Raw genomic sequence first — 25,744 nt, forward strand, 5'->3', positions numbered from 1 at the left:
AAACGATTCCCCTTTCCAGATATTGAGATAGCCAAAATTTGAGCTCGATCAAACGACGTTAACCCGTGCCGCTCGTCGCTCAAAGTTTGAAAAAAATCCAAATTTTTGGCCAAAAAGCTGACATATGGAGCCATAACTCCAGAACGATAAATAATAAAAACACGCTTAATATCTCAAAAGAAAGCTAATGTTGTTCTTCAAAATTTAAATTATATACATAATCGTTATTTTAAGTCAAACTGAGTTACAACAGCTTTTAGCCCCAAGAACGTGACCTGGTACCACTAGGAGCATACTTCGTATATTTTGTTATTGAGTGATACATTTTGGGTTTTTTTGGTATATTTTTGAGTTTAAAGTAGAAATATAACAAAAAAACAAGTAATACTGATAAGTCTAATGACATTTTTTTATTTTAAAATATAAAAATGAGGTATATAATACAAACAAAACAGACACAGAAAAGATAAAGACGTAGTACCTACATGAGTTGATAATGTTACATAGTTATCTCACCTTTGAAACGTCAGAATCTAATGCTCGGCATTTGCTTACAACTTGCAGGACATATTGCTTTTGTTCTTCATCTTTTGTCAGAAGGTCGTTAAAGTCGGTTAATAATTTAACACCGCGCTCAGCCATATCATTAACTACTTTTAATGTTTTGAAAATTTTCAATCCTTCTTGGAAGTCATTATTTTGAGGCCAGGTGTTTGGATTTTGTCTTAAGCCTGCTTTACACGTTGCAATTTTGCATACGATATCGTATGCGATTTGCAACGCCCCCATCGTATGTGCAGCACGTTCAATTTGTTGAACGTGCCGCACATACGATTAACCCCCATCACACGTACTTACCTACCATACAACCTCGATGTGGGCGGCGAACGTCCACTTCCTGGAGTGAGAGGGATGTTTGGCGTCACATCGACGTCACGCGGCAGCCGGCCAATAGAAGCGGAGGGGCAGAGCTGAGCGTAACGTAAACATCCTGCCCACCTCCTTCCTTCCTCATTGTGGGCTGGGAGCTGCCGGAGGCAGGTGAGATCTGTTCATCGTTCCCGGGGTGTCACACACTGCGATGTGTGCTACCCCGGGTACGATGAACAATCTGACGTTCAATTCGTCAGGAATGAACGACGTGCATGCGATGACCGGTTTTTCGTTCAATCGCAATTGCACGTCGCTGTCACACGCTACAACATACCTTAAGATACCGGATGTGCGTCACTTACGACGTGACCCCGCCGACACATTGTAAGATATCTTGTAGCGTGTAAAGCCCGCTTAAGGAAATCTGTTTTTATATTAAATCGGTCAAAGAATGTACAGTTAGGTCCAGAAATATTTGGACAGTGACACAATTTTGGCGAGTTGGGCTCTGCATGCCACCACATTGGATTTGAAATGAAACCTCTACAACAGAATTCAAGTGCAGATTGTAACGTTTAATTTGAAGGTTTGAACAAAAATATCTGATAGAAATTGTAGGAATTGTACACATTTCTTTACAAACACTCCACATTTTAGGAGGTCAAAAGTAATTGGACAAATAAACCAAACCCAAACAAAATATTTTTATTTTCAATATTTTGTTGCGAATCCTTTGGAGGCAATCACTGCCTTAAGTCTGGAACCCATGGACATCACCAAACGCTGGGTTTCCTCCTTCTTAATGCTTTGCCAGGCCTTTACAGCCGCAGTCTTCAGGTCTTGCTTGTTTGTGGGTCTTTCCGTCTTAAGTCTGGATTTGAGCAAGTGAAATGCATGCTCAATTGGGTTAAGATCTGGTGATTGACTTGGCCATTGCAGAATGTTCCACTTTTTTGCACTCATGAACTCCTGGGTAGCTTTGGCTGTATGCTTGGGGTCATTGTCCATCTGTACTATGAAGCGCCGTCCGATCAACTTTGCGGCATTAGGCTGAATCTGGGCTGAAAGTATATCCCGGTACACTTCAGAATTCATCCGGCTACTCTTGTCTGCTGTTATGTCATCAATAAACACAAGTGACCCAGTGCCATTGAAAGCCATGCATGCCCATGCCATCACGTTGCCTCCACCATGTTTTACAGAGGATGTGGTGTGCCTTGGATCATGTGCCGTTCCCTTTCTTCTCCAAACTTTTTTCTTCCCATCATTCTGGTACAGGTTGATCTTGGTCTCATCTGTCCATAGAATACTTTTCCAGAACTGAGCTGGCTTCATGAGGTGTTTTTCAGCAAATTTAACTCTGGCCTGTCTATTTTTGGAATTGATGAATGGTTTGCATCTAGATGTGAACCCTTTGTATTTACTTTCATGGAGTCTTCTCTTTACTGTTGACTTAGAGACAGATACACCTACTTCACTGAGAGTGTTCTGGACTTCAGTTGATGTTGTGAACGGGTTCTTCTTCACCAAAGAAAGTATGCGGCGATCATCCACCACTGTTGTCATCCGTGGACGCCCAGGCCTTTTTGAGTTCCCAAGCTCACCAGTCAATTCCTTTTTTCTCAGAATGTACCCGACTGTTGATTTTGCTACTCCAAGCATGTCTGCTATCTCTCTGATGGATTTTTTCTTTTTTTTCAGCCTCAGGATGTTCTGCTTCACCTCAATTGAGAGTTCCTTAGACCGCATGTTGTCTGGTCAGAGCAACAGCTTCCAAATGCAAAACCACACACCTGTAATCAACCCCAGACCTTTTAACTACTTCATTGATTACAGGTTAACGAGGGAGACGCCTTCAAAGTTAATTGCAGCCCTTAGAGTCCCTTGTCCAATTACTTTTGGTCCCTTGAAAAAGAGGAGGCTATGCAGTACAGAGCTATGATTCCTAAACACTTTCTCCGATTTGGATGTGAAAACTCTCATATTGCAGCTGGGAGTGTGCACTTTCAGCCCATATTATATATAGAATTGTATTTCTGAACATGTTTTTGTAAACAGCTAAAATAACAAAACTTGTGTCACTGTCCAAATATTTCTGGCCCTGACTGTAAATGTTTTTTTGGTTAGTAAATTTACCAATCCTCCATCAACTACCTGTATACCGTATATATTATATATATCAGATATGTTACTATGGTTTTATTTATTTGCAGGTGACACACGATGAAGACCATAAATTACTTCAGAGAAGATTCTTGGATTGTCAAACATCTAAAATGGAAACTTGCTGAAATATTTCAGGAAAATGTAGAAGATTTGTTTGATGAACTCGACTCCTTGGGCCTCTTTTCTATGGAGGAGTATATTGCATTGAAAACATCATCTGATAGAGAATCTCCAGCAGAGAAAGCCGTTGAGTTGATAAACCTCATAATTCAGAAAGGAGAATCGGCATGTAACAAATTCCTCAACCACCTGGAGAACCTGGTCCTCAGATTTCCTGCTTTGTACGGATTGTCTCATTTACTTACGGAAGGTGAGCAGCTTGTATGATAATGGCCGTGTCCCCTATTGTGCTGACTTATTTTCTGATTTTTTCCAAGATTTTTTTTCTGTTTGATTCTATACAAATAATGCAGAAAAAAAAGCTGTTATGTTCTAATACTGTAAATAAACGTATATGGAAGCATTGTGTTTAAGGGGCAAAATCTCTGTAAAAATAGCACCATGTGGTATCATACAATCAATGTGCTGCATCACACAGGCTCTATGCACATGGCTCTTGGTGTGATCACTGTGGAGACAAGAGGGTCAATGGGTTCTCTCGCCCACTGTTCTAGCTGCCTTTAGAAAGACTGCCCAGACCAGGTCTCATCCCATTAAACACTCGCACTTCTTTACAGTGGGCAGACCACTACTCAGACAACACAGGGTGAGGGAACCACAGATGGGTAAGGCTATGTGCGCACGTTGCGTACAAGCCCTGCAGAAATTTCTGCAGCGATCTGAAGAGCACAAGTGCGCTTCTAATCGCTGCAGAAAATGTCCGTAGTGAGCGCCGATTCCATGCGCTCTGCCTGCAGCTCCTGCCATAGACAGAGCAGGAGCTGCCGGCAAAGCGCAGGAAAGAAGTGACATGTCACTTCTTTTTGCGCAGCGCTTCGGCAGTAGCCGAAGCGCTGCGCTCTTAAACGCCACGTGCGCACAGCCCCTGCACAATCTCCATAGACTGTGCAGGGGACGCAGGACGCATGCAGTTACGCTGCGCTACAAAGCGCAGCGTAACTGCATGTTTTTACGTGACGTGCGCACATAGCCTAAGACTTTATTGGTGCACAAATAGGCAAAAGCATATTGTACATTTCCAGCAAGAATACAAGATGGTACAATCAACTCAACAGAGTCTCACCCTTCCACTGGCCCACCAGGGATTGGAATCTTCGTGACTTCAGGGCTTTCAGGGCCAACTATCCAAGCCAGCAGCACTCAGCTTTTGGTAGGCACCCACTAAGAGGTGATAGCGGCAAGGTTAGGAAGCTGACCAAGCACAGCAAGATATGTAGCCAGGCCACCAAATTGTTGTTCTAACTTGAATTTGTGAATTTGTGTGCTCAGCATTGAGTAGTGAAGCAGTTCTGTGATCCTTCAGCTGCAACCGTGAATCTTAGGCTGAAATCTTGTAGAATAAATCTTGAAACAGTTCTGTGATCCCCAGCTGGAACCGTAGCTCCTCGGCTGAGGTAAGGTAGAATATCCCCCTAGGTACCGAAGCAAGGCCCTTTTATACCACTCAGTCCTTAATTCAGGGTATTGGGTCTTATAGGATTGGTTGTCGATGGTTACTCTCTCATTGTTCACTAGTACAATCCAACTGCATAATTTTTCTATGAATTATTTAGTCAGAAGGGTTGAGACAATACACAATTAAATGAGAATCTTCAGTTAACAGACAATAGAGCTCCGATCAGTCTGACATGAGACAATGGCTAACTTTTCTTGATTTATCAAACAAAGGAACCATACGTCTGGCCTAATTAACAAAAGTTCACCCCTCATATAAGTGGCCAGAAGCTGAGTCGTCCCATGCCTTCCTTTCTACCCCAGTAAAACTGTTGGATCCTGGCAAGTTTCACGGTTGACAAGGTGGCCAGACATGCTAGGCCTCCGATCATCCCTGTCCTCTTTTTGGGACGGTCTGCCGGCATTTGCATAATTTTTGGCCTTTTGGTGGCGAGGTCTGCAACAGAGGCTCCCATCTGTGCACCTCCCCCTGATTTCCTCACCCAAGTCGGGCAGCCGCACTGCTGACAAGCTCTAAGGTAGGATCCGTGAGTTGGGCTTGCCTAAACTCTTATCTACCCCCAGTCAATGGCCACAGTCTGGTCAAATGTACTTGCTGTAATCGACTCAAAGGAGGTTTATAGAGGCTGGAGATGTGGGTTATCCGCGGAAGAGTTGGCAGCAGGATCCACATCATCAAGGTCCTCCTTGGCTTGGTTGCAGTTGAAGGGCTGTGAAAAAGTGGCTGGATAGACCTTGTCCTAGTTTGTTCCCCAAAATAACAGGTGTGGGGAGACCGTCCATGAGCCCTACTTCAATCTCTTCCTGAAGGATGTCTGAGGGCTGGCCGCCAGCCAGGGTGTTGGTCAATTGGCAACCTGGTAAATGGTGTTCTGGGGGAACTAATATGTGCGTTGACAGAGTGATGGAAGACCCAGTATCTTAAAGTCCCTAGGCCTGTATGTCTCGTAATTTGACAGGCTGGATGTGGCAATGGAGGTTAGCTGATGTAGGCTGTCTGACATATCGTTGATGTGGACAGGGTATATAATTTCTTTCATTGCTGGTGAATCTCAGGGGTAACATCCCTCAGACCTCGATGGCTCGTCTCATCAGATGTTGACCTTCTGGGCTGGCAGACGGGCATTGGAGACAGTCTTTGGCCATATGTCCAAGGCACCTGTACGTATAACAGCGTCATGGGTTAAGCAACTCATTGGCCTTGTTTCTAAATCTTTGACCTGGTCAGGCTTCTGTTGGGTAGTGGGATAGTCCTCATTTAGAGACGGAAAGCTGCTCAAGTCCCTGGTTGAGGGGCCTCCTGTGAGTGCTGGGCATATCGAATGTCCAGTGGTGTCAATTGGCTGAAAATTCATCAGCCAATCGGGCTGCCTGCTCTGGTGTGTCATGTTTCCGGTTGTCTACACATTCTTGTATTTCTGGGGGCATCTTCTCTATAAGTTGTTCGAGCATGATCACGTCCCATAAGGCAGCATCAGAGTGGGCAACCTGACCATCGAGCCAGCAGTTGCAGTATTGTTGGAGTTGAATGCCAAATTCTACATAAGAGGCACCCAGGCGAGACAAAGTTTGGAACTTGATGCAATATCTCTTGGGAGTTTTGGTAAAAATTGCCATGAGGTTGTCCATAATACAACCATAATCCATTCAGTCCTGCGGCCCAAGTGATCAGACATCATCCTAGGCCCGGCTAGTCAAACTTGTCCACAGGTATTTGGCCCAAACAGCTGTGGGCACCCGGTGTATCAGTGTCTGAAAGCTTTGTAAATGTTTGTCAGGGAAAGGGGAGAAGAAGAGGAAGGAACACCCCCCTTTCCACCTGCCGAGCACGTGACTCGCTCTCTAGCGCCCCTCTTATAGTCAGGCCAATTGTGGAATTGGCAGACGATAAGCAAGGAGGCCGCTATTCTGCTATGCCGATGGTTGCAGGGTTCCCGGTGAGAGTAAGGTATATATTCCCTCGACTCCTGCAAGCGGAATATATCTAATCCTCCCCTGATCTCACTGGTTTCCCCACAATGATCCTTGGCATAAATTTGCTGCCACCAATCGATTATGATAACTATTAAGCTGAGCTCACAGACATGGAATTCTGGATGGAGATAACAGAACAGTCCAAGATTAAATTATATATATTTAATCGCCTTAAGGGCACACTAGATACTACAATATATACAAGATGGAATTTACAGAATATATATGTCAGAATGCAAGTACAAGATACATGGAATACACACAGAGTTACAGACACATGTGATCAGTTACCGTAGTGATGATGGTGCCACAAGAGACCACATGGAGCCACCCAGTTTCAGGGTATACGCTGGCTGTGATGAAATTATGTCCTTCAGACGAATACCAATAGGCAGAAGAGATGGGACATTTTTAAACAGTACGAGGTCTGTCCCTGTTCTGCCCATCTCACACCCATCACCTGCCCCGGGATGTCCTATAGTTCCCACCTCCCTGAGTTGAGATATTGAGATGTCCAAAGTTATTATTGGCCATAACTTTGCCTGGGAATGTCATAGGCAGACGACTTTGCTTTCATATTTTCAGTTATGATTTTATCTTCACAATCATAGGACACATCATTAATCTGCTAGTATCCCACTAGCCAATATCAAGTTTGGGATACCTACAGAGGTCCCACACCTATATAAAATATTGGCTAGAATCGTCTGATTGTCTGGATGCAATATTTCTGCTTGACATGTTTATAGAAAGCATGGCACATGAGATATTAAAGATTTATTCCCGGCATCTCTCAGGCTAGGTTGTAAGTGACTTCTCTAATTAGTTTGTCACTTCTCGGCAGCATCACAGAGGGGGATCTTCCTTTGCCTGACTGTTCTCAAGCCTACCACCCTCACCTAATCTCCATTTTATAGGAGTTTACCTTGTGTCACAACCACTGGCAAAAAGACAATTTCCTCAAGTTAATTAGCATACTGATTGAAGCCTCCTTAGGCCTTAAGGAGGGGGCTTCTCCCTGAAGAGGTAGATATGGTCGTACCTTGACAAGATGGCTGCTATAGTAATATGGCTTGATAGACCAGAATATATCCCTATTTCCTCACAATGTTCATCTACCTTGGTACTGGACTCAGTCAATACTGGCACGTCCCTGTAGCGGAGATGATTTTCTTGGTGGTGGACCATCATGAAGGTAGGGGCTGGTGCTGGTGGTAGGGGAACTGGAATTTCCAAAACTAATTCCATAACACATGCCCTTTCCCTGCTTAAGGCTCTGAGCCCAACAACTCCTGGATTCGAGCTGTTGGGAACTGGGTTGTTGATTGCAGACTGCCATGGGATCCTTGATCTGGCATGCAGTTTAATTCCTCTGTGTCACCCTCGTCAGGGTCTTTGCATCCTCCACAAGGTTCTGGGCATCCCTACAGACCAACTGCTGGATCAAATCCGATCGGGCGTCGGCCCTGTATTCAATCCATCGAATCTGGCACAGCTCCTGTAGTTGCAGTTTCTTGTGATGGCTGTATATCCACTTTGGTTCTCTTCCCATGGCTGAGCTGGTGGGGTTGGATATGGTGGTGTCCGAAACCTGTCTGTGTCACCTATGGCCTACTGGGTGTTCCTATATGCCTCTCTTTTTGTTGAGCCCTTGGGTGATGTCTAAGAACACCAGCAGCTCCACTATGTCAGACGAGCTGAGTAGTATTCTGCTGTTGCCACCAGTTGTGGAGATACGAGGGTCAGTGGGTGCTCTCGTCCACTGGTCTGGCTATCTTATGAATGACCACATGGACCAGGGCTCACCCTACTGAACACTTTCATTCCTTCCCCATGAGCTGAACATGGTGTACATACTTATTAGGCGCTCATTTCCGCAGACAAAATGGGCCACATTAGAGATTTCCCTGAGTCTGAGAAGTCACAGATTGTTCTCCAGCTATAGAGGATGCAGCTCCTCACACTGCTCAGATATCGGGGCCATCACAGAACCCCCAAAAGGTTTGTTGCAAATAGTCAACATGGAGCAACAAATGTGAGACAAAAATATGCAACGTTAATGGCCAAAGATCCAAGAATAATCAGACGTGAAGCGACCAGGTAGCCATTATCCTCCAGTGATTTTATATTCCACAAAGAAAATACAAGGTGTTCATTGGTCAGAGACAGGGCCGAGGTGAAGCAGCTGAACCCATCCACCTCCGAGCAAGACAAAGAAGTACAAAGTTTTCAGTGTTCAGAGTCCCTGCCGAGGGGAGAAGGCTGAACTCGACAACCACTAAACAAGACACAGAAGTACAAGGTTTTCAGTGCTCAGAGACACTGCCGAGGCGAGGAAGCTAAACTAGACAACCACTGAGCAAGACACAGGAGTACAAGGTGTTCAGTGCTCAGAGACAGAGCCGAGGTGAGGAGGCTGAACATGAATCACCAACAAGAACAAGAACAGGGTGTTCAGTGCTCAGAGACATGGCCAAGGTCTCTTGATGTTTACTTTTGGCTTGTAAATACTTGCCCTTTTGCCTTTTTTATAGTTTTATTTGTGACTCGCAAAAGAAAAAAAAACACGGTATAATCTAATTGTTCTGAGCGCACTTGCTGAAATGGTTTAAGCAGTAGGTCAGGGAAAGCAAAAAGGAGCAGAGTTGATGATGCACCACAGCTAGACTTGCCGGATGGCACATGGATCAACGAAGACCACTACAACAGGATATTCACTACATCAGGGGGATAAGTGGCGCTAGAAGCATGAAATGCAGCAATACAAATGTACAGACAGCAGAAGAACAAATGTACAGACGGCAGATGTGAAGGCAATATGGTATCTAGTTTGCAGTCACTCACAGAAATAGCACAATTCTAAGTGTAGACAGTGCCAGGATAGCCGAGGTAAGTCACTTATCAGAAAACTTGGCACACCAGAGATGATGGTGTGAAAGCACCATGACAGCAGATCAACTATAGGGGTGCATTACACATGAAGATCTATGGGGCTGCATAATGCAATATGAAATACACCTTATACATGGACTATAGGGGTGCATTATACAATATGAAGGACACCTTATATATGGACTATAGGGGTGCATTACACATGGAGGAGTATGGGGTTGCATAATACAATGTGAAAGACACCTTATACATGAACTATATGGGTGCATTATATATGGAGGAGTATGGGGCTCCATAATCAAAATGAAGGTCTATGGGGCTGCATTATAATACATATAGAACTATGGGGGCTGTATTATAATATATGGAGGACTATGGGGCTACCTTATACATGGATTATACATGGACTATGGGGGTGCATTATAAAACATGGAGGACTATGGGGGTGCATTATACTATATGGAGGACTATGTGGTGCAGTATATTATATGGAGTACTATGGGGTGCATTATAATATATGGAGAACTATGGGGTGAATTATAATACATGGAGGACTATGGAAGTTGCATTATAATAATTGGAGGACTATGAGGGCTACTTTATACCTGAAGGACTATGGGAAATGCATTATAATACAAGGGGACTATGGGGGTGCAGTCTAATATATGAAGGGTTATATGGAACCCATTATACTATATGGAAGGGAATGTGAGGGCCAATATTGTATTTGGAGAACTATATACGAGGGGGGACAAAGATACAAGCATGGGATGGGAATGTTTTGTGCTAAGGAAAAAAGGCTCTTTCCCTCAGCACGCAGCTTTCCCATGCTCTGCTATACATCTTCTCTCAGCACCCAGCTTTCCTATGATCTAATATGGGAAAGCTGGGTGCTGAGAGAAAGATGTATAGCAGAGCATGGGGAAGCTGGGTGCCGAGGACAAGATGGATATCAGAACATAGGAAAGCTGGGTGCTGATAGAAAGGGGGATTTCAGATCATGGGAAACCTGGGTGATGAGGGAAAGAGCCAAGTGTCAGCATCATTATGCTATACCCCGAGTGCCGGTGTCATTATCCCGTACCCCAAGTGTCAGTGTAGATAAAGGGGGGGCAGGTCCAAACTTTGCACTGGGGCTCATCAAACTCTATTACGCCACTGCAGAGATAAACGTGTGGACAAAAACAGGAGTAGATGAGCTGAGCGTGGTAATAACAGCTGATTACAGGATAACAGTCTGGTGCAGCTGAACAGATAAACAGATGTTAACTTGGGCAAGTGTGGCTGAATTCCAGGGAAGCATGTAGTAAAAAACGTACTATGGCATGAAAACTCAAGCAATGGACAGCTGCCTCTGCTAGCCTTAAAAAGGCCTTGGGTGATGACATCAGAGGTGCTTGCCAGGTTAGTAATCCCCGTGCTGACTAACACAGAGAGAGCCGAGAGAGCTGGCCATCGGAGAAAGAAGCAAAGTATGGCACTGGAGCACATGAGTAGTATTAATGTATTCCAGGTGTAATTTGGTGTACAAAGTTGGGAAAAAGAAGCAGCCATATATTAAAACAAGTCTTTAAGTTTTGGTTGATCCACCTAAAATCCTACAGCAGACAGATGTTCCAGACTTATGTATTTCAGGCATGCCTGGTGATGGTGATGTTGGTCTTTGTATACAGAAGACACCTTAAACATTGACAAAATACAAATAAGTAACAATTTAAAAATCCTAAAAAAACACATGGAAGAAGCCATCACAGAAAACCAATTAAGGATACATAGTACTCAAAGGATAATCAACAGATGAATTAATATGGCAAAGTATAAATAATGAATAGTCAATAATGTAAGTCAGGTAAGATGCTGTCAGCCCCGAAGTACGAAGGGATCGATTATAAATATCCTACTAAAACTCAACAAAATGAATGTCCCCCATTCTCAAGATGAGGTCAATTATTATTATATAGTTTTCAGCTTTATGTAGAAAACAATATATGCTTAATTGATGTATATTAAGAAATCATGTTTTTCATTGCTGTTTCCACAGATTGGTCTAAGAATTTTCAGGAACTTGTTGAACAACTGGATATGAAAAATCATCTGGAGTCAAAGCTGACGTTGGGAGATGTCCTTAGCATTGGAACAGATAATCTTGTCATTGATCAACCCCAAAATGTTTCCAACATCCCCTGGCATTTTCTAACAAAAATTATAGGACTTAACAGAACAGCAAGAAACATTCAACTCCAGACACAGTCCTCTAAAGACGAGTCGGATGATGATGGTGAGCTGACTTTTTCTGTGAATGAAGTAAAGGAAGATCCTTCATGCACCATCCATCCACTGGACGTTCTCTGCGCTCTTGTTAATTGTTGCGACCAATTTTTACAACAAGAAATTATAACAAAAATGTCAATGTGTCAGTTTGCTGTTCCACTTTTGCTTCCCCCTGGTGATGGTCCGGACTACACCTTAAAGCTTTGGGCAATGAGAGATATTGTGAAGAAATGGAGACCTCAGGTATTAGTAGACAGTAAGGGATTCAGAGAAGACAACGTGGTGAATATTGAGATGCCGATCTTCTCCTTTGTCAGGCTGGGGCCAAATAAGTTATCAAAATCTAAGATATTAAACCAGGTCCTTAACCCAACGCAACATCATCACGAGTTCTTCATACATGACAACATGGAAGGAGGGAACATCAAGAGGAAGATATCGGATGGGCTGGTAGAAATGTCCTGGTATTTTCCTAGTGGCAAATCTGATGTTTTCTCCGAGCCGATTGCTGTGGCCAATCTACGTGGAGACCTGGAGGCCAACTGGGAGCAGTTCACCTTTCTCACTCGAATCTCATCAGCCACCATTATATTTATTGAGCGTATGTGTGAGAGACAACTCCGATTTTTATCAGCTTTCAGTCCCTCTGACACCAAGTTTTATGTCATTGTCACTCCCGGTAAAGACCAAGATGTCAGCTCAGAGACACAGAAACTTTTAAAAACGCTAATGGTAAATTTAAAACTGTGTAAAAATCAATTTATAGTAAAGGGAAGCAAAGCAAATGATGCAGAATATGTTAAAAAGATTCAGAACAGCATCGAGCAGGTCTTAAAGGAGGAACAGTATAAGAAATCGTCCATAGAAAATCTCAGAACCCACAGAAACGGACTTCATATCGTTGTAGATGAAGACTCTCCAGAATGTCAAAAAGCGAGGGCGTGCGCTCTAAACATTACTTCAGTCATAGAAAACGTGGAAGAATATAAAAAGAAAGTACTGAAGCTACAGGGGGATCTCTGGAAAAAATTGTCTAAAATAGAAAAAGAACTTTGCAAGATGACAAACCTTGAAGGAAAGGACGTGCAACAATATCAGTCTGAGCTCATAGAGAAACGCAACTCTCTACACAAAGAGCAGAATGGTTACGATCTGTCTGACGGTGTAATGCTGTTCATTAATGCAATCACACATTTATCTCGAACTGAGAGACAATATTTCCTGAAATGGATGAGAATGGAGCTGGAGTCAATATCTAGAAAAAACGTATCTGTGTTGCAAGCTGAATACAAGGAAAAATGTAGCAATAAAGTCAATAATTTAGATGAACTCAAAAATATAGACCAAAAAATCTCTGATAGTTCTTTGGGAATTGAGCATTTCCTCCGTGAGTTGGGGCAGTTTTATGAGGCTGAATGCTCCATGATAAAACAAAGATTACTACCTGAAAATAGGATACAGTTTTCTGGATTGCCAGCAATAGCTTATTCACTTCTTCTGGATGGGTTTCCATTGGAGCTGATTGATGGAGATGCCTCCAACATTCCCTTACAGTGGATAACTGATGTCCTGACTGAGCTGGATAAGAAGACCGGAGGACAATGCAGGATGAGAGTGATAACTGTGCTAGGGGTGCAGAGTACGGGGAAGTCCACCCTCCTGAACACCATGTTTGGTCTACAGTTCCCTGTGGCAAGTGGTAGATGCACACGAGGAGCCTTCATGACTCTGATTAAAGTGAAGGAGAACTTCAGGAAAGAACTAGGGTGTGAATTTATTCTGGTGATCGACACTGAAGGGTTAAAAGCTCCTGAATTGGCTTCATTGGAAAATAGTTATGAACATGACAATGAGTTGGCCACATTGGTGGTTGGGTTGAGTGATGTCACCATAGTCAACATGGCCATGGAGAATACTGCAGAGATGAAAGATATTTTGCAGATTGTGGTCCATGCTTTTCTTAGGATGAAGGAGATTGGGAAGAAACCTAACTGCCAGTTTGTCCATCAGAACGTGAGTGATGTGTCCGCCCACGAAAAGAACATGAGAGACAGAAAGAAACTTCTAGAACAATTAGATGAAATGACCAAGGTGGCTGCAACAATGGAGAAGAAAATTGGAATCACAAGTTTCAGTGATGTGATGGACTATGACATTCAGAGGCACAGCTGGTACATCCCAGGGTTATGGCAGGGGGTTCCTCCAATGGCTCCTGTGAACTTTGGTTACAGTGAAAATGTTCATAAGTTTAAGCAGGACTTATTTACATTCATGAAAACCCAAAATGCTCCCTGCAAAATCCAAGACTTCATTAAATGGGTAGAAAGTTTGTGGAACGCTGTAAAACATGAGAAATTCATCTTTAGTTTTAGGAACAGTCTGGTAGCTGAAGCGTATGGTAAATTGACCATGCAGTTCTCTCTGTGGGAATGGGATTTCCATAAAAAAGTTTATAAATGGATAAATATGACAGAAAATAACATAAAAAATCAGTTGGTAGAAACTTTAGATACAGAAACTAATGACCAGTATATGTGTGATCTTCTGCAACTTCTGATTGAGGAGGAAAATAAGATGCTACAACAACTAGAAAACTACTTTGAGAATAAAACAGAAAATGTTCACCTAGTAGAGCGATATCGAGAAGATTTTAGAATGAGTGTAAAATTCTTGAAAAAGGAGCTTGAAAGAAAAGCCATCAGCAAATACGATAAAGCTGTTTCCCTCCAGAAAGGAAAGTTTAAGGTTCAGAGTATCCAGAGTCAGTATCAACAACTAATAGAAGAGAAAATTACAGCTCTCCTGGAAGACGGAAGACACAAGAAACATAAAATGACTGATGAAGAAATAGAACGAGCATTCGAGACGATGTGGGAGGAATCATTGTCAAGTATCCAGATTGGAATTATTAAACATCGTAATGTAGGACAAGCAATGTTACCACATGTGATAAATGACCTGAGCAACAAAGGATCTGCTATACACCAAAAGTTAGTAAAAATCACACTATCATCGTATGACCAATGCACTTTTCAAGTGGATAAAAAGCATATTGATCAATCTATGTTCTCTCGTCTGAAATCATTATTTGGGATTGACCCATGTATCACACTGGGAGACTTTACCACCTCTCTGATAGATACGTGTGATCTCTACATCTCAGAGAGGAGTGATAGTGGTGAGGACTATGACGACACTTACTGCCAGGAACTTCTGCAGAAGATCAATGAACAGCTTAGAAGTAAAGACGCTAAAAACCTGCATTTCTCATCACAGTTTGAGCTGGATATTAAACTCTTCATCTTTGGAAAAGCAGCCGGAGTATTTCAGGAGATGAACTATAGGTTTGTACAGAAGAACGACCCAAGAAATTGTCTTAATGAAATAAAACCTCATTATTTCTCAACATTTCTTAATATTTTCAAAGAAAAAGATGAAAGTCAGAGCAGAGCCCAACAATTCTGTGAGCAATGTCTCAAGCCAGCCATTACCCAGTATGTTTTCAGTCATCTTGGACAAAGAATAGTGGATGACATCTTAGAAGGTTCTGACAATAAGATATTCAGCACTAGGACCTTTTTTCAGTACACGATGCTGGAGAACTTGCTGCTAGAATTGTCTTTCCAGAAATATGTGCAATATCTTGACTCATACAAGAAATTTTCCACTCAGTGGATAGAAAATTACATCTCCGAGAAATATAAAAATCCCGGACGTTTGGAGGAATTTCATAAAAACATTCTGAGCTCCATTGGTGAGAGAGTCCAAAATGTTCTCCAGGATGAAACCTGTCTAACAAACACGACTATTTCAGGATTTTTCAAAAATTTCTGTGATAATTTGCAAACAGAATTAGTGATTCCACAGAATGAGCTAAAAGTTGTTATTTTTGGTAACACGGCAGACGTGGGGCAGTTTTCCTCAGATATTCAGTCCTTCCTAACAGACACAGAGGAGCAAATCTTATCTGACTTGAAGTCTATGAGTTTGGATTCTGTTCTTTCTAGAGTCAAATTAAAGCCTCAGGATGAGTTATTGAAGAAAGTGATTGGATGTGGACATCAGTGTCCATTCTGTAAAGTTCCCTGTGAAAAAAAAAAAACCAAAAAACTGAGCTGTGACAAATGTTCAATAAACATGCAACATTACAAGCATGTGCATTGCAGCCTCAAGACTAGAAAAAAACCCAAGGAGAAAATTGTAGAAAAAATACCCTGACTATAAATAAATAAATTGCAAGTGCTTAATAAACAGGGTACTTAGTATATACATTTTTGCAAAAAGGTAAGAAGCTGTCTCACCTCGTCACGGTGTACCCATCTGAGACAGTCCCTAACCTACTAAAGTTAAAAACATATTCTGTACCTGACTAGTGTCATGTCAAAACTTCAATATGGATGGTAAAGTGGTTAGCTGGGTCCCAGATTAAATACACAGCAAAAAGTGAGAAGCAGGTGATTGTTCAGCCTCAGTATCAGGAGGGCTGCACCCCCAACTTGCATTAAAGCAAGATAACAGACAAAAAAACCAAAAAACTGAGCTGTGACAAATGTTCAATAAACATGCAACATTACAAGCATGTGCATTGCAGCCTCAAGACTAGAAAAAAACCCAAGGAGAAAATTGTAGAAAAAATACCCTGACTATAAATAAATAAATTGCAAGTGCTTAATAAACAGGGTACTTAGTATATACATTTTTGCAAAAAGGTAAGAAGCTGTCTCACCTCGTCACGGTGTACCCATCTGAGACAGTCCCTAACCTACTAAAGTTAAAAACATATTCTGTACCTGACTAGTGTCATGTCAAAACTTCAATATGGATGGTAAAGTGGTTAGCTGGGTCCCAGATTAAATACACAGCAAAAAGTGAGAAGCAGGTGATTGTTCAGCCTCAGTATCAGGAGGGCTGCACCCCCAACTTGCATTAAAACAAGATAACAGACAAAAAAACCAAAAAACTGAGCTGTGACAAATGTTCAATAAACATGCAACATTACAAGCATGTGCATTGCAGCCTCAAGACTAGAAAAAAACCCAAGGAGAAAATTGTAGAAAAAATACCCTGACTATAAATAAATAAATTGCAAGTGCTTAATAAACAGGGTACTTAGTATATACATTTTTGCAAAAAGGTAAGAAGCTGTCTCACCTCGTCACGGTGTACCCATCTGAGACAGTCCCTAACCTACTAAAGTTAAAAACATATTCTGTACCTGACTAGTGTCATGTCAAAACTTCAATATGGATGGTAAAGTGGTTAGCTGGGTCCCAGATTAAATACACAGCAAAAAGTGAGAAGCAGGTGATTGTTCAGCCTCAGTATCAGGAGGGCTGCACCCCCAACTTGCATTAAAGCAAGATAACAGACAAAAAAACCAAAAAACTGAGCTGTGACAAATGTTCAATAAACATGCAACATTACAAGCATGTGCATTGCAGCCTCAAGACTAGAAAAAAACCCAAGGAGAAAATTGTAGAAAAAATACCCTGACTATAAATAAATAAATTGCAAGTGCTTAATAAACAGGGTACTTAGTATATACATTTTTGCAAAAAGGTAAGAAGCTGTCTCACCTCGTCACGGTGTACCCATCTGAGACAGTCCCTAACCTACTAAAGTTAAAAACATATTCTGTACCTGACTAGTGTCATGTCAAAACTTCAATATGGATGGTAAAGTGGTTAGCTGGGTCCCAGATTAAATACACAGCAAAAAGTGAGAAGCAGGTGATTGTTCAGCCTCAGTATCAGGAGGGCTGCACCCCCAACTTGCATTAAAGCAAGATAACAGACAAAAAAACCAAAAAACTGAGCTGTGACAAATGTTCAATAAACATGCAACATTACAAGCATGTGCATTGCAGCCTCAAGACTAGAAAAAAACCCAAGGAGAAAATTGTAGAAAAAATACCCTGACTATAAATAAATAAATTGCAAGTGCTTAATAAACAGGGTACTTAGTATATACATTTTTGCAAAAAGGTAAGAAGCTGTCTCACCTCGTCACGGTGTACCCATCTGAGACAGTCCCTAACCTACTAAAGTTAAAAACATATTCTGTACCTGACTAGTGTCATGTCAAAACTTCAATATGGATGGTAAAGTGGTTAGCTGGGTCCCAGATTAAATACACAGCAAAAAGTGAGAAGCAGGTGATTGTTCAGCCTCAGTATCAGGAGGGCTGCACCCCCAACTTGCATTAAAGCAAGATAACAGACAAAAAAACCAAAAAACTGAGCTGTGACAAATGTTCAATAAACATGCAACATTACAAGCATGTGCATTGCAGCCTCAAGACTAGAAAAAAACCCAAGGAGAAAATTGTAGAAAAAATACCCTGACTATAAATAAATAAATTGCAAGTGCTTAATAAACAGGGTACTTAGTATATACATTTTTGCAAAAAGGTAAGAAGCTGTCTCACCTCGTCACGGTGTACCCATCTGAGACAGTCCCTAACCTACTAAGTTAAGTTCCCTGTGAGGCCGGAGGAGCCGACCATAAGGAGCACTTTGCATCTTTTCATAGACCCCAAGGACTTGGAAAATATAGGCGGCAGCATAATAAAAAACTGGATGCTCTCATATGCACCACTGCTGTTGTGTCCGAGATTGAATTTAAAAATTCAAATACAGGTGGGGTATTTCATCCATACAAAGAGTATCGCAAGTACTATCCAGAGTGGTCCATCCAACCCGACCCCAGCATCGAGTCTTCTGATTACTGGAAATTTATTTTTGTAAAGTACAATAAAGACTTTGCTGTAGAGTTTCGTGCAAAACCGGCTGATCTGCCCCCTTGCTGGGCAAATATAACTAGAGAACAGGCTGTGCTCAGCTTAAAGAAAATATTCAATGTCACCTGAGACATCAATGACTTTTCCACAACCGGCCATAATTTGATCTGCCATCTTGTTGATTCTCTATTTTCCGTATTACGTTCTTTTTTGGATCTTGTATGATTTGCATAATTAAGTTCTCAAAGCAATAATTCCATGTTAATAATTTTATTATAAGATTATGGGATGTCTGGGATTAAATCTTGTTTTCCATTGGCCATAATTGGGTTAGCTATATGAGATAAAATAACTTCATAAATGATTTCTTATTAATCTTTTATGATTCGTACTCTCTGACTGGTGGTTTATATTAGTGATAGGAAAGGGCTGAGTATATTCATATACTAACTCCAAACACAGGTCGGCAAATCGCAATAAATGGCGCTCCGGACAGATGTTTAGTTTTGTTTGGAGACCGCTCCATATATATACAGCTCTTACCTGCGCTCATTGGGTGACTAACCTTTTAGCAGGATCTACTTGTATTTTATTTTGTGATTACATTTTTATAATCTTGGATTTGACAAGTTTATTCATAGCTTTAATACGTTTGCTCCAGGCTTTCTAGTAGTATATTGGGTTATATCTGGGTATTTGGTAATTGTGACTTACACATCTTAAGACCCAATTGAACTGAGTGAACATTGGCCGAGGGCCGTCCGAATGCTTTTGCTTTATCCTGTTGACTTGTGTTATTTACTATGTGTCTTCTTACAACAATTGCATTGTTCTCGTCATATCAATAAAGAATATATTCAATAAAATCATTCAGTAAGGTGACTTATCGTGTTTATTCCATTGTCCATGTATAAAACCTGTTAGAAGTATTTTATGGTATGTAACAGTCATGTATATTATAAGCACATTTACACAAAATCATGTCTCACTCCCCCAATACCTAATCTGTGTCTTCATTGATCCTGAGCATCTTTTGGCCATTTCTATCTGTGATGTCCCATGACTCTGTCTTATTGCTGTAATGCTGCTAAAACAATGTGTTTGCTTTGTTAAGCTTGTTACTGTGATCTCCCTGTGGTCAGGCTCAGATGTAGCCAGGCTCAGACGTAGTCAGGCTCAGATGTAGTCAGGCTCAGATGTAGTCAGGCTCAGATGTAGTCAGGCTCAGACGTAGTCAGGCTCAGATGTAGTCAGGCTCAGATGTAGTCAGGCTCAGATGTAGTCAGGCTCCGATGTATTCAGGCTCAGATATGTTAGGCTCAGATATAGTCAGGCTCAGACGTAGTCAGGCTCAGACGTAGTCAGGCTCAGGCCTAGTTAGGCTCAGACATAGTCAAGTTCAGACGTAGTCAGGCTCAGACGTAGTCAGGCTCAGACATAGTCAGGCTCAGACATAGTCAGGCTCAGACATAGTCAGGCTCAGACGTAGTCATGCTCATACGTAGTCAGGCTCAGATGTAGTCAGGTAGGTTACCCGGAAGAAGGATTACAACACCGAAACCTATAGGTCGGGGCTTCTCACCCTCACACCATACCTCAGGTACGTTAGTTCAGTGGGATCAGACACCCTGTGCTACCAGTTATACTTGCACTTGCAAGAATTTTGTGGTATTTTATAACGTTGGCACAGGGTATCTTTAGCAGTCAGTGGATTTTGCATTTATGCTGATTGATTGCTATGGACTATCCATTACCTTGGTCTTTTGGCTCTCTGACTGCTCTGAATACTTATATATGTACCAGGTTGGTGTGTGGGTGCCATCTGGTGGTATTTATCGCCTGTCTCTACAATTTTTAATTACTTTTTTGTCTTTTGTATTTTCTACTCAATAAAATTTATATCTTGTTTCAACTATAAAGTCTCTGTACAGATTTCTTCTCTCTTGTTACATCAGATGTAGTCAGGCTCAGACGTAGTCAGGCTGAGGCATAATTAGGCTCAGACGTAGTCAGGCTCAGGTGTAATTAGGCTCAGATGTAGTCATGTTCAGACGTAGTCAGGCTCAAACGTAGTCAGGCTCAAACGTAGTCAGGCTCAAACGTAGTCAGGCTCAAACGTAGTCAGGCTCAAACGTAGTCAGGCTCAGGCGTAATTAGGCTCAGACATAGTCAGGTTCAGACGTAGTCAGGTTCAGACGTAGTCAGGTTCAGATGTTGTCAGGCTCAGATGTTGTCAGGCTCAGATGTTGTCAGGCTCAGATGTAGACAGGCTCAGATGTAGACAGGCTCAGATATAGTCAGGCTTAGACGTAGGACGTTTTTTCAGAAATCTATAAACCGTCAAACAGGAGACCACAGTGGCATTTCATACAAAATGACAAAGTGAATAGGATTACCCTATCTTGCTTTAACTAGGATTTCTCCAGAATCAACCGTCCAATTAAAAGTAAAGTCTAACACAGATGTTTTTAGGGGTGACCCTCAACTTTTATTGAGACATAAATTGAGTTTCTAGTACATTTCTTAAGAAATCTGCAACAACCAAATGAGGCGACAATAGACATCTGTTCCAAAATGAATGGAATTTTCCTATCTCACTTTAACCAGGATTTCTCCTGAACCAAACATCCAATAAAAAATCCCACAAAAATGATTTTGGGGGAGACTCTAAGATTTCATGTGAGACCAACACTGAGTTTCTAGAACATTTATTCAGAAATCTGAACCCCCCCCCCCCAACAGAGGTGCAACCGCGACATTTCCTATCTCGACTTAACCAGAATTTCTCTGGAACCAACCATCTAATTAATTATTTTTTTGGGGGAGACCCCTAGCTTTCATTTGAGACCTAAACTGAGTTTCTATGACATTTCTTCAGAAATCTGTGACCTCCCAAATGAGGTGACCACAGTGACATTTCTGCTAAAACTAATGGGATTTTCCTATGTCACTTTAACCGGAATTTCTCCAGAACAATGGGTCCAATCAATAATATGAAATAGATATTTTTGAGGGAGACCTACAGCTTTCATTTGAGATCAAAACTGAGTTCCTATGACGTTTTTTCAGAAATCTGCGACCCCCTCAAGGAGGCGCGACCAGTAACATTGCAGCCAAAATGACAAAATGAATGGGATTTTCGCATCTCGCTTTAACCAGGATTTCTATGGAACCAACCATATGGTTTCTATGGTCCAATCAATAGTCTGACAGGGAGGACAGAGATGTTTTTGGGGGAGACCTTCAGGTTTAATTTGAGACCTAAACTGAGTTTCTAGGATGTTTCTTCAGAAATGAAATGGGACTCCCCCAAATGAGGCGCGAGTGTTGAAGGGGCAGATGGGGGCAGTTGTAGTTGTGTCAAAGGCTGCGCAGTCCGATATTAACTCTTTGCGCTGTGATCACCTCTCCAGTGCAATTAATTATTAAATATTCATTCTCATTATGATACAAAAACACGGACAATTGCATAGTTCTTTTTATCACTGTAACGTTATTTGCAGAATTCAAACACCAAACTTCATCACGCTCAAGGTGGGCACATACTTGTTCCCCAAAGGGGTTTCTGTTATCCACAGTCAATACATATACTCTGATGGCCGACCGCTTCCCTGGTACTTGGGCCTCTAGAAATGCCTCTAAGCCCCTCATCATCACTTCTGGCGTCACAGTACACTGGCAGATTCAAAACGTCCTTTAAACAACTTTGACTTGCCCAGGTATTTAGCATTAGCAAGTGAAGGGGCCTATAACGACAGCCCTCCTCTGCCCGGACGTTCAGTACCTGCTCTCTGCAGAGCCAAACTCACATTCTGCCTTCTGAGGGGATTCTTTGGGTATTTTACAGAAGAAAAACGGCCACCATCCTGACCGAACAGACTTAACCCTCTCCTATTGATGGAGAACTCTGCATCATATGTCTATCTCTAGGACTCTGTGTGTCCGGGATCTGGATTTTACCCAAAGGTCTGGCCAAATTCTGATTACTGGCCTTCCTCACTCACTACACTTCCCACAGATACAGCTTCTGTCTCCCTCTGTGACTCTCCTCCAACTTCCTGCTTCCTCGACCTTTTTGCTTTTTTAGCTCCTCCCTGCAGTTAATCCTCGCTACCCCGAAGTTATCAGGGATGCAGTCACTACACTGTGACCACCTAGTGGCTGCATCAAACATTATACAGTTACAACATTTTTACTTATAGGGTGGCTGAACCCTAGGCCCACTTATACGACCACAGTGATATTTCTGCCAAAATGAATGGGATTTTCCTATTTTGTTTTAACCAAAATTTCTCCATAACCAACCGTCAAATCAAAAATTCAACAAAAAATGTTTTTGGAGGAGATCCTCAGCTTTCAGAAGACACCAAAACTGAGTTTCTGTGATGTTTATTCAGAACTTTGCGACCCCCTCAAACAAAGCACGACCACAGAGACCTTTTTTTTCCAAAACTAATGGGATTTTACACGCTTTAACCAGGAAATCTCTCAGAGATGTTTTTGGGGAGACCCTCAGCTTTGATATGAGAGCAAAACTGAGTTTCCATGACGTTTACTCATAAATCTGCGACCCCCCCCCCCCCAATGGAGGCACCATCACAGTGACATTTCTGCCAAAATGAAAGGGATTTTCTTATGTCACTGAAACCAGGATTTCTCCAGAATCAAGGGTCCAATAAAAAATCGGACAGAAATATTTTTGGGGGAGTCCCTCAGCTTTCATATCAAACCAAAACTGAGTTTATGTGATGTTCATTCAGAAATATATGAACCCATAAAGGAGGCGATCTCAGTGCCAGTTCTGCCAAAATGACAAAATGAAAAGGATTTTCCTATCTCACTGTAACCAAGATTTCTCTGGAATTACCTGTCCAGTCAATAATCTTACAGAGATGTTTTTGGGGAAGACCAACAGCTTTCATCTGAGACCTAAATTAAGTTTCTAGGATGCTTCTTCAGAAATCTGTGACACCCCCCCCCAACGGAGGTGACCATCGTGACATTTCTGCCAAAATGAATGGGATTTCCTATTTCGCTTTAACCAGAATTTCTCCATAACCAACAGCCCAATCAAAAAATCCAACAGACATCTTTTTGGGGGAGACCCTCAGCTTTCATATGAGACAAAACCTGAGTTTCTAGGATGTTTATTCAGAAATCTGCGACCCCTCAACCAAGGCGACCATAGTGACATCTGTTCCAAGCTGAATGGGGTTTTCCTATCTCGCTTTACCTAGGATGTCTCTGGAACCAAAGTCCAATCAAAAAATCTGGCAGAGATCTTTTTTGGCGAGACTCTCTGATTTAGTTTGAGACCTAAACTGAGTTTTTAGTATGTTTATTCAAAACTCTGCGACCCCCCCCCCCCAATGATGCATGACCACAGTGACATTTCTGACAAAATAAATGGGATTTCTAGTGAATATTTCTAGGAGATCCTATGTATTTAGTATTTAGCACTTTGGGGGCTGCACCCCAAAATGTGCCTCCTAAAATCTACCCTAAGATTTGTCTGTGGCCTAGAAATAATCACGTGGCAGACATAAAAAAAGGATTCACTAATTTAGGGGGGTCTGAGAACTATGAAGGGGTGTCAGGTACCAAGTAAAAGCCGACCCAGGGCTACATAAGCCTGTGTACAAGATTTTCCCCATGTGGGTCTAAGAACCATGAAGGGGTATCAGGCCCCAATTTGCAGCCCACACAGGGGTCTATATGTACGGGTACAAGATTTTCCCATGGGGGTGTGAGAACCATGAGGGGACGTCAGGCACCAAGTGGAGGCCCATCTATCGATGTACAAACAGTAGGCCCTGATTTAAATCTAGGAGATGGTTTCATGTAGTGAACCCATGGAAATATTTTAGGATATAGAAAGACAAGCAGTAGGTGAATGAGCGTTGGAGCAAGCGACGTGGCGGCAAGGGCAAACAGGGGAAGCAGGGATTGGTGCCTCATGCAGCCCCTTGGTACATGCTTTGCCCTGCTTCACAACTCAGCCCAACCGGCCCAGCCCTTATCTCGAAGTTATGGATCTGACTTACTGACTTCCCTTACCTACATTGTTCCAACATGCCAGAGGCTGTTTACCTTGGAGACCTGCTGTGGATATATGTATAGGTCGGGGCGAGATTTACACCAACTCCCCTGGATTTTCAAGGGCTAGTGAGAGTTCACCAGATGTTGCCAGAACCGAGACACTTTACAAGGCTCGGGTCACATTCCAGCGTGCACTGTCCTTTACAAATAAAGGAGAACTCTCTCTGGGGCACCTGCCGGCTTTTCTGAGATTGGTCATGTTGCCGCAAAAAGGAGGCGCTCATTTCTGCTTCTCTGGGTTTGGGGATCTAAACCCAACTCCCTATTGATCGGCCAAGCGTGACGGACTCCCTTCCGAATGGCGCTCACCTATCTCTCAGGACTGACTGACTCATGTTCAACTGCTGTTCACATGGAACTCTTCACCACTTCGGCTTTCAGAGTTCTTGCTTTTCAATAGTTGCTCCTACCACCAAGATCTGCATCTGCAGTGGCTCCGCCCGGGCCTTCACTCGGGGCTTCCATGCCAGCCCTCATACTCACTACGGCTTAACCCCCGGCGGGCGTCACGGCCGGCGATGGCTAGGTTCGGGCCCGACGCTCCAGCACCAACCATTTTCAGGGCTACTTGAATCGTTAGGTGAGTTGCTACATACTCATTAGCGGATTCTGCATTCCATGACCTTCGTCCTGCTGTCTATATCAACCAACACCTTTTCTGGGGTCTGATGAGCATCAGCACCGGGCACCTTTAACTGACATTCGGTTTATCCCGCAGTGCCAGTTCTGCTTACTAAACAAGGGGCCCACTGGGTGCTTGCATTCCAGGATTAGAGGTCTTGGGGTCAAAACGATCTCAATCTATTCTCCAAACTTTACATGGGTAAGAAGCCTGGCTTGCTTGCCTGGAGTGGGGCTTCTTAATAGAGCTGATCGAGTAGCTAACTATTTGTACTCACTATACGCATAACCAGTACTGTCTAATACTCGTGTATTCATACTGAATAGCGTGTGCAATGCAAATCAATGGGGAAAAACTCGCAAAGTAACGAGTAACCCGAATGCCATACTATTCGTGCGAGTAGCGAATAGTGCAGAATTCAGGTTACTCATTGCATTGCAAATTTTTCCCCTTTGAGTTGCTTTGCACACGCTA

General features: G+C 42.4%; 1 protein-coding gene across 1 annotated transcript in view; it reads left to right on the forward strand.

Annotated features, from left to right (window-relative positions):
- Positions 1-18,362, forward strand: part of LOC142245703 (up-regulator of cell proliferation-like) — a 41,798-nt gene extending 23,436 nt beyond the window's left edge. Inside the window, exons 2-3 of the mRNA XM_075318641.1 lie at positions 3,087-3,409; positions 11,582-18,362. Of these exons, the coding sequence (XP_075174756.1) occupies positions 3,097-3,409; positions 11,582-16,029 (4,761 nt within the window). The 5' untranslated portion in view covers positions 3,087-3,096 and the 3' untranslated portion in view covers positions 16,030-18,362. The remainder of the gene's footprint in view (positions 1-3,086; positions 3,410-11,581) is intronic.
- Positions 18,363-25,744: the final 7,382 nt, after the last annotated feature.

The sequence above is a fragment of the Anomaloglossus baeobatrachus genome, chromosome 7, assembly GCF_048569485.1.
Source record: "Anomaloglossus baeobatrachus isolate aAnoBae1 chromosome 7, aAnoBae1.hap1, whole genome shotgun sequence".
NCBI lineage: Eukaryota > Metazoa > Chordata > Amphibia > Anura > Aromobatidae > Anomaloglossus > Anomaloglossus baeobatrachus.